Source organism: Coenobita brevimanus, chromosome 23, assembly GCF_032717465.1.
Source record: "Coenobita brevimanus isolate Jiangsu-jjx chromosome 23, ASM3271746v2, whole genome shotgun sequence".
NCBI lineage: Eukaryota > Metazoa > Arthropoda > Malacostraca > Decapoda > Coenobitidae > Coenobita > Coenobita brevimanus.
The window spans coordinates 70,548,288-70,557,965 of record NC_136976.1 but is presented as its reverse complement, the minus strand read 5'-3'; the positions used below and the strand labels follow the sequence as shown (position 1 = coordinate 70,557,965).

Sequence of the window (9,678 nt, the reverse complement as noted above, 5' to 3'; positions counted from 1 at the left end):
AATTCACCTATTATATACACTACTGAGGGTAGAAACTGCCTAGACTGCATCCCATTTTATAAAACGGGAAGAAGGTGCAAAGGTCAAATTTCTTTTTCCTGGCTTCATGTCCTGACTAATGATGCCAAACTATACTTTACCAATACCTTTAACTAAGGGGATCGTCTTTCCAATCGTGATCTCAGTTAGAAAAATACAGCCGTTTGTTCAAAGACGACCAAAGACGAAAACTTCCTTTCTCTCCGGACAATAACTCAGTCTTGACTCACTTCCTCACAAATTACTCTACAAAAGTGAAAATACTGATGGATACACACTCGCCGTCACAGAGACAACAAGGATGCTTTTTACGTGCACTGTAACTGGTGTACATAAAGGGCCGTGTGCTTAGAACTTAAATGGCGGAGGGGAAGGCAAGCCCCGAATTTTTGACGGAGGTTTTTGGATTATATTACCCTGCCCCCTACGTAAGAGAGCGCAGTCAGTAAAAATACCGAAACCAGAAACGTTTTATCTTAATCTCGTTCTTCAGAAATTAAGGGAAAAAAAATTCTGGGCCTACTTCCTCCATTGCAATACAGATTTTAAGTACACGGCCGAAACTCTGATATTTGCAGTTGTACTAAATTGTACGCGTGCCGTCCTGCCAGGTGACGTCACCACGGTAACTCCCTGAAGTCGCCACGTGCGCTGTCTGGCGGGCGGGCTGCTCTGCTCTGCTCGCGGCGCCACACGCAGCACCGGGAACTAATACTATCACCAACAGAAGTCACGCTGCCTCTCCTGCTTTTCTCCCCGCTGACTTTGAAAATGATCCAGGTGAATCCGAAATAAATGATTCAGATGACAATGACCCAATCGACAGGTTAAGTCATCAGTGTCAGCTGTTGCAGACTCATGAGACCAAGTGTCCAAATTCATGGATAGAAAAGCAGGAGAAGCAACATGACTTTTGCTGCTGACTGTACATGGCTGTGCCAGGAATGGATGCCGTCTACAGGGGGATACACACACATCGCTCTGGGATGCACACTATACTAAGGCTTCTGAATGCTCCAGTAAAGCATGAACACATCATTCCGCACTAAGCATTATTCACCATGAGTTATACAACACCCAACAAACGCATGTATAATTCCCAGCATCGTAAGCAAGATTCACATCCCACAAGAGTTTGTACAGATCGCACCAACCAACACACATGCCGCAATGAGATGGTCTTGACTACAGATATCACAGATAATTGACAAGGATGACGCCACACTACCGCACCACAGCGTTACGTGATGTGCAAGTCACCCCTCAGGATGCGCATGAAAGTCTTCTTGAACTGCTGGTTAGCCAGAGCATAGCAGAAGGGGTTGATGGGGCTGTTGGCGTAGCAGAGGAAGTAGGCGAACATATAGACGTGGGTGTTGGTGCACTGGCAGAACCCCTCGGCGATGGCCAGGATGTGGTAGGGTGTCCAGCAGGCCACGAAGGCGCCCAGGATGATGGATATGGTTCGTAGTGCCTTGTTGGCTCTGTTCTCGGATTTGGATCTGTGTCTCTTCTCACCCTCACTTTTCTTTTTCTTCTTCTTTAAGCTGCGAATAGATTTAACTATGCCTTTTCTCGAACCCTTCAGTGAGCCCTTTATCGAGCTCTGGGCATCCGATGCACATGCCACCGAACTCACTCTGTCCTTTTCGATGAGTGAGGTTGACTCAGTCCTCGCCACTGTCGTCACTGTCTTGTTGGAGTTGACATTGTGAGTGGCGATGAGTTGGTTGGTGGGCCCAGCTGCTGATGCTCCAGCCCGTGCTGCCTCCGTCACGCCTCCACTTCCCTTGGGACGCACCTGTGGCGTGGCAGGCAGGACTGCTGGGGAGCTGTTGTTGTTGGCATTGTTGGTGGTCGGTGCTATGTTGTTGTGAGCATTAGGCGCACTGTTAACATTGACGGTGGTGGCCACAGGACTGGTGTCTTTCTTAGGGCTGACAGGGCTGTTGTGTCTCTCAGTCCCCGCTAGGCTGGTGACGGCTGTGCATGCGTGAATAATGGAAGTCACCAGTACATTAGTGGAATGGTCTGACTCTTCCTTTTCACCACCTTCATCGTCGGCGTCCACTGATTCGTCTGCCTCTTCGATGCTCATTTCCAAGTCCTCATCATCTGAACGGGACTGCATGCGGCTGATCTTGCGGTGAATGCTGTGTGGAGTGGTGAGGGTGGAGGTTAGGGAGCGCATGGTGGGGGAGCCTGAAGGGCTGTGAAGGGTGGCCTGCCACACAGAAGAAGGTGGATCCTCCACCACTGGGGAAGGCAAAATAATAGATGACTCGTCCATGAAGCGCAGGTCGCCTGTGTCGAGACCAGTCAAGATATCATAGGCCATGGGGCCGTAATTTAGTGAGGATGGCGGCCTTGTGGTGCATATGCTGCTGATGCTCATGTTGTCAGCGAACATAGGAGGGGGAGCTATGACTTTCTCATCCAGGAAGTCTGTGGGCGTTGAAGCTGCGAGGGGAAGGATAGGCACAGTGCTGATGGGTCTCAGGGGGAGGGAGGTAGGGTGGAGGGGCTGCTGGGGCTTGGGCTGAGGCGTAGGCTCCCCACTGGACTGCACACTCAAGGTCTCGTCAGAGTGGCCGCTGTTTTCATCATCATTCTTGGAGAAATCTGCAGACATGTGCTTGGCGATGGGTGTGGTGGCGGCACCCAGCGTCACGTCCAACAGGTCAGAACCCTGAAGGCTGGACTCGTGCAGGGCCACGTCCGGTAGTGGTGTTTGCTTCTTTGGCGAGCGGTTGTGGTGATCAAAAGGCATCGATCGTGCCAGAGATATTGCTAAAGCCCCGACTCCTGTCGTCTCTGAGGAGCTGCTGCCCTCTAGTGTAGTGGAGGTGTCAAGTACACTCTGTTCGGGAATCTTGGGCAATGTGTCTGTGGTCGGGGTCTTGCGGTGCTGTGGTGGTGGGTCCAAGCGTGGCACAGAGTTGGTGGACACTTTGCGTGGCTGTGGCACCTGGCTGCTCTCCTCATCAGAGTCAAAGGCTGGACTGCTTGAACGTTCTGACTTTTCAGCTGGCTCATTTCGACGTTCTGAAAAACTAGTGGTTTCTGTTGTTTTTGAAGAGGTTTTTTGACTAGAGGAAGAATCGCTGACTCCGGATCCTCCTTGAGGAGCTTGTGTTTGTGTTGCGGGGTTTGTAGAGACTGGCGGCGGGCCTGGCTGTGGCTTGTCTTGGCTTAGCAGGGTGCTCTGGGTCTTGCTCATGCCCAGCCCGGCCGTGCGCCCCGCCATTCCGGCCATTCCACCTGCGCTCAATGCCACCAGCGTCTGCATCTTACGGTGTTTGGCTTCAGACTTTTTCTGCATATCGTAGGCTGTTTTGTAGATGCCAGCATAGAGGACGAAGAGGACCACAAGTGTGACCCAATAATACGTTACAATTAGCGCTGTGTTGAAGATGGGGTCCCGAAGGAATTGCACCTCACACTCGTTGGGCAACAGGGAGCGGTAGCCGACAAAATGCTCCCAGCCAAAGATGCTGATGAAGAAGAGGAGAGCCGGAATAATCCACACCATCGCCACCATCACCATCACTTTGGTCCGTGTCCGCCATCCTCGATACTTCGCCGCGATTTTGACGGAGCAGAATCTGTCGATGGTAATGAGGAGGACGGTGTACTGGGAGGCGAGGCAGACGGTGTAGTCGACGGAGAGCCACAGGTCGCACAAAACGGGCCCGAGTGTCCATTCTCCCATCAGAACATACACTGTGTAGAAGGGCATTGAGATGGACCCAATGATAACGTCGGTCATGGCCAGGGAGGCGATGAAGTAGTTGGAAGGTTGTCGAATGGCGCGCTCCACGATGAAGGAGAGCAGCACCAGGAGGTTTCCGCCCACCGTCAGGATCATGCAGCAGGCCAGGCAGATGGCTATCAGCACCGTCTGCCACAGCTCAAAGGGTGGCAGGATGGGGGAGTCGCCTTCCGCCGCCGTGGTGTTGGTTGCCGTGCACTCGAAGGAATTATTGTTGCCCCAGCACGTGCCGTTGTCCTCCCACGTGTCGGCTGACGCATTCAGGTAGCCGATGGAGGCGTCGCCGAACCGCAGTCGCGTGCCGTCCCCCCAAGGCCCCGGGAAGGGCAGGAGCGTTGTACCGCCAGCACCGAGGTCCCCGAAGGGCGCCGTCATGTTGAGCGTCGCCCCGGCCCCATCCTCAGCCTCGCCGCCCTGCTCACGCTGCTGCTTCCTGCAAAAAAGAAAACACCTCATTTAGCACGGCATGGCTCACTCATCATCACTACCAATCACTCTTTACACAACACAAACACCACAGTCAGTGTGTATAATCATCATCATCATCATCATCATCATCATCATCATCATCATCATCATCATCATCCACCAACCTAGTCAGCACCCAGACTTACTTTCTACACAATATAAACACTCCACTCAATATAGAAGGCCAACTCTCTCTTATTATCATTATCATCATTATCCTCCTCCTCATCATCATCATCATCATCATCATCCTCATCACCAGGCAGTAAGGAATGCGCCTCTTTAAGATCAACATCACAATCAGAAACATATCAGAAAAACATGGAAATGAGAAACAGTACAATAAACAGACTAAATAACAATTCCAGCACAATGAAACATCACCATCATCATCATCATCATCATCATCAGTATCATCATCATCATCAACATCAGTATCATCATCATCATCATCATCAGTATCATCATCATCATCATCATCATCATCAGTATCATCATCATCATCATCGTCATCATCACCATCATCATCACCTGATCTTTTATAATGCCTAAAAATGGAGTAAAACACAAAAACATACATGGAACGAGAAAATAGAAAATAGAGAGAACTATTAATGACTTATAAAGCTAAATGGGCTACACAGTGACAGTCAAATAAAAAGCATCTTACTCAACAAGAGAGTAAAATAATCACAGAACAGTTCTTGTGTGTCTAGGAGCCTGGTGGTCTAGTGGTCAGGAAGCCCCAGTCGGAGTGACAGCCCTGCACAGGTTCGAGTCTCTCTCTCTCTCTCTCTCTCTCTCTCTTTCTAAATATATACAGTATCAGAACTGGAACGATATGCAAAGAGATAGATATATAGACACGCATGAAGTTGGAAAAGCAAAAATGCAGGAGAGAGAGAGAGAGAGAGAGAGAGAGAGAGATAGAGAGAGAGAGAGAGAGAGATAGAGAGAGAGAGAGAGAGAGAGAGAGAGAGAGAAGAGGAAAATAAATTGAGAGCTGGAACAGAAGCCTCAGTGATCTTCCTACTCAGTGATGTCTTACCTCTCTCTCTCTCTCTCTCTCTCTCTCTCCATTAGTATCATGGTCTTCTTTCTTACATGAAATAACATCCCTTTATTTTCAACTTTTTTTTTTTAACTTCGTCTCCTTCTCCAAATTTCCTTTACCTAACGTCTTTTGCTCTTCCTCCTCCTCCTCCTCCATTTTCTCTTTCTCTTTCTCTTCCTCTTCTCGTCATCCTATCCTTAGCTCCTTATTTTTCTCTTCCTCTTTCTTTTTTTCTTCCTCCTTCTTCTCTCCTTCCTCGTCCTTATCAGTTAGAAGACCCTAAGCAGCACAGCATCCAAAAGACAAGCATCCCACCCATTCTTTAGTTTCTCTTCCTCTTTCTCCTATTCTCCCTCCTCCTCTTCTCACTCTCTCCTCCTCTCTCTCCCTCTCCATTAATCTCTTCGTCTAATCCCCCAAAGGAATCGCCTCTCCCTCTCTTCCTTCTGCTCGTTCCCTGTATCCTTTTATCCTGCATCTCTTCCCGTCCCTCTTTACCTCCCCAGAGTGAATACCTGTCGCTTATATAACAGGTGCTCGGCCTCACTTACAATATTCCTGCATCTAGAATCCACAATATCTAAATAATGATATCAATATGGAGGCCACAAAATACAGAGCTGCAAGAGAAGTGATTATAACCACATCCGATCAATCAGTTCATTTAAACATCAAGCTAAAATCATCTGTCAGCAAGGAGGTAAATGGATAAACGGCAGATATAGATACTCATTTACTCATTAGCACCTTTACTCATTTATGTCCTGTGCTTATACTTTCCACCATAGGCAAGCACAGCATAAAATATCACAAGGGCAAACACTCACATTTACCCACACTCACTCCTTCCCCTATCCATGCAAGAATTAATGATCCCCCATCTCGTGTGGTTTTTAGTCTCACCTTTGATATTTTTAAAACCAGAATCGCCTATAATTATATTCCTAATCCCAATCTTTAATCCCCCTCTGTGGGTCTCCAAATCAAGATCAATTCCTCATCCTCCTTTTCCATTAATCTCGCATAACATTAATTTTTCTTTTCCTTCTTCATTTTCTTTCTACGCCTCCTCTTCTCCCTCCTTCTTCCTCCTCTCGTTCCTTCTTCTTCTTTTTCTTCTTCCTCCTCATCATCTTCCTCTGTCTGTTCTTCTTCTTCCTCCTCCTCCCCTTCTCTCTTTTCTTTTTCCTCCTCCTCCTCGTCTTCTCCATCTTCTTCCTCTTCCTTCTCTTCTTCTTCTCCTCCTCCTCGTCCTCCAAGGAGATGTACCCGCCATCCACCCGTCACCCAAGTTGTGACAAATTGGAAACGTGTCTCCCTCTAGTCCAGGCCCCCTCCCCCCTCCCCCAATCCCCCTTTCCCCCTCCCTCCTCCCCCCGTCCTCCTCCACCCACCCCCTCACCCCTCCTGCTTCTGCCTCCCTCCCCTACCAAAACGCCTCTCCCTCTGGTTTAGTATCCCTCCCCCCCTCGCATCCTCTTTTGTTCTCCCCTCCTCCAAACTTCCTCCCTCTCCCCTCCCCACTCCCCCTCACCTCTCACACCCAAACATGTGTCTCTCTAGTCTACTCCCCCTTTCCTCCTTTACCTTCCCCCCCCCCTCCTCAGCTAACCGTCTCCCTCCCTCTCCCATCCTCCCTTCCCCCTTTCCCCCCACAACCACTCTCCCTTGTCTCCCTACCCCAACCCCTGATCCCTCTCTCTCTCTCTCCCCACTCCCCAACCCAAACTCCCTAAACTTTGGGGTCTGGGGAGCTATTAACCCTTTCACTACGACGGGTCCCTCACACGGTTAGGCTAGCTCTCTCTGGCTCCTATGACTCACTCACGGATGAATAAAATCGTCTGGCACAGGATAACCAGAGTCGTCCCTAGCATGAGAGGGTTAGCGGTGACAGAATCAACTCTCTCAGGATCCCTCTTGCCCAGCTGAATAAAATCGTCTGGTATTGTCTGGAATAGAGTACTAGAGACAACGGGACCATCAGAAATCTAATTTTGATTTTTATTTTTTCAATATATTCTCACAGCAACCTCATTCACACATTCACATTCTCAATCGTCGCTTAAAATTACCCATACAAAGAAGTTTTCATCCATTCAAACACCCTCGTCCAGAGTGAAAGATAAAAATCGTCTTAGTAGGGGGTTTAAATAGCTCTCGTTATCTAGCCTACTTCACTACTAGGGGGTTGTTTTAAAGGGAGAAAAATCGTCTGGGACCTGCAGGAATAAACGAAGGATTCAGCTATCCCCTTCCCCAGAAATTTCTCAAAGTTACCCCCAAACCTGGCTTAGGCTTCCCTGGAAATGGAGTTAAGCCGTGTGTGTGTGTGTGTGTGTGTGTGTGTGTGTGTGTGTGTGTGTGTGTGTGTGTGTGTGTGTGTGTGTGTGTGTGTGTGTGTGTGTGTGTGTGTGTGTGTGTGTGTGTGATATAATATGCAAGGGTTTGAAACTATGCGTCCTGTCAGGGTGGAGTTAGGAGGGAGAAGTTATGTCGGTTCCTGCCTGGGTGGGGTTAGGGTATGCAGGGTGGTCCATATATTGCGCCCTCCAGTCTTGTGTCTGCTTCTGTGAGGACCGAGGACATTTTGACTGCTTGATGGGATTACTGATCAGCTTTGCAATGAACGGACGAAAAAGAAAAAAAAATATTATAATGTATGATAAGATTAAGGGATGGAGAAAAAATGATGTCAGGGTGGAATTATGATAGGGTGAAAGTGAGGGTGAGGATGAGAGTGAGGTTAAGGTAGAAGATGAAGGTGAGTGTACAGGTAAAGGTGAGTTTAAGTGTGAAGTAAGGGTGAAGGTGAAATTAAGGGCAAGGGTGAGGGTAGATGATAAGGGCACAGTTGAGAGTGAGGGTGAGGCTGAGGGCTAGGGTGAGGCAAGGGTGAGGACCAAGCCAGTGCCGTGATCGAGTGTGAGAGAGAGTGAGAGAGAGAGAGTGAGTGAGGGTCGGAACGCAGTGTAATATCCGGCAGTAGTGGGGGTGAAAATAGCACGCCAGGCAGGGCAGGGCAGGTGTGGTAGGGGTCAGGCAGAAGGGTAGGGCAGGGCAGAGAAGGGTAGGACAGGGCAAGGCAGGGCAGGGCAAAGCAGGCCAGGAGGGAGGACAGGACAGGATGGGGCAAGAGAGAGTGGGAAAGAAATAGGTACAGAAGAAAAAGGACAAAAAAATGAAAACAAATATGAAAGCGATGAAGAAGGAAAAAGACAATGAGAGGAAGAAAGAATTTTTGACTGAGAGAAAGGATAACATATAAATGACAATGAAGGAAATAGAAAAATAAAAATGAAAAAGAGATGCATAAAGGGAGAGAGAGAGAGAGAGAGAGAGAGATGATCCCATGAAATATGAAATAACTCCATATGCTTAATGTGTGTGTGTGTGTGTGTGTGTGTGTGTGTGTGTGTGTGTGTGTGTGTGTGTGTGTGTGTGTGTGTGTGTGTGTGTGTGTGTGTGTGTGTGTGTGTGAATATATGGTACAAGAACGTGTAGGACGTTTGTTTATGTCCATGTGCGTGTCTATATGCGTCTGTGTGTGTGTGTGTGTGTGTGTGTGTGTGTGTGTGTGTGTGTGTGTGTGTGTGTGTGTGTGTGTGTGTGTGTGTGTGTGTGTGTGTGTGTGTGTGTGTGTGTGTGTGTGTGTGTGTGTGTGTTTACCTGGACTGGACTGAGTAAAACAAAGGGGAGTGAGAGGCCCAGCTGTTGTTATCTGATTGTTTGTTCGCCATTGTCTCTCTCTCTCTCTCTCTCTCTCTCTCTCTCTCTCTCTCTCTCTCTCTCTCTCTCTCTCTCTCTCTCTCTCTCAGTTTATCTATCTATCTATCTAGGTGGCTATCTGTGTATATATCGGTCTATCCATACTCTCATCACAGAATTTATTTTTATATAGGTCTCTCTCTCTCTCTCTCTCTCTCTCTCTCTCTCTCTCTCTCTCTCTCTCTCTCTCTCTCTCACACACACACACACACACACAAGAGGGGTAGGTATATTTCAATCTAATATCCTTGACCTAAAACTCATAACCTAAATTCTAAAAACTGACTTAGATATAGCAAATACAGTAGCAAGAAAAGAACACCAGAGCAGATGATGATGATGATGATGATGATGATGGTGATAATAATTACTGTGGTAGTGATGCTAATGATGATGATGAGGAAGAGGAGGAGGAAGACAGTGATGATGATGATGATGATGATGATGATGATGATGATGATGATGATGATGATTATCATGGGGAAGGGCTATGGATATTTACAGAACCGTCGCGTTATCTTTGTCTGGCTCTAAATGCTATAACAAGAACACTGCAATGAGGGGGAAGCCGTGAAAA

General features: G+C 48.1%; 1 protein-coding gene across 1 annotated transcript; it reads right to left on the bottom strand.

The window, feature by feature from the left end:
• Positions 1-1,279: 1,279 nt before the first annotated feature.
• Positions 1,280-4,201, bottom strand: LOC145392894 (uncharacterized). Its single transcript, XM_080267179.1, has one exon. It carries the CDS (start codon positions 4,184-4,186, stop codon positions 1,280-1,282), a length of 2,907 nt encoding a protein of 968 aa, XP_080123305.1. The 5' UTR covers positions 4,187-4,201.
• Positions 4,202-9,678: the final 5,477 nt, after the last annotated feature.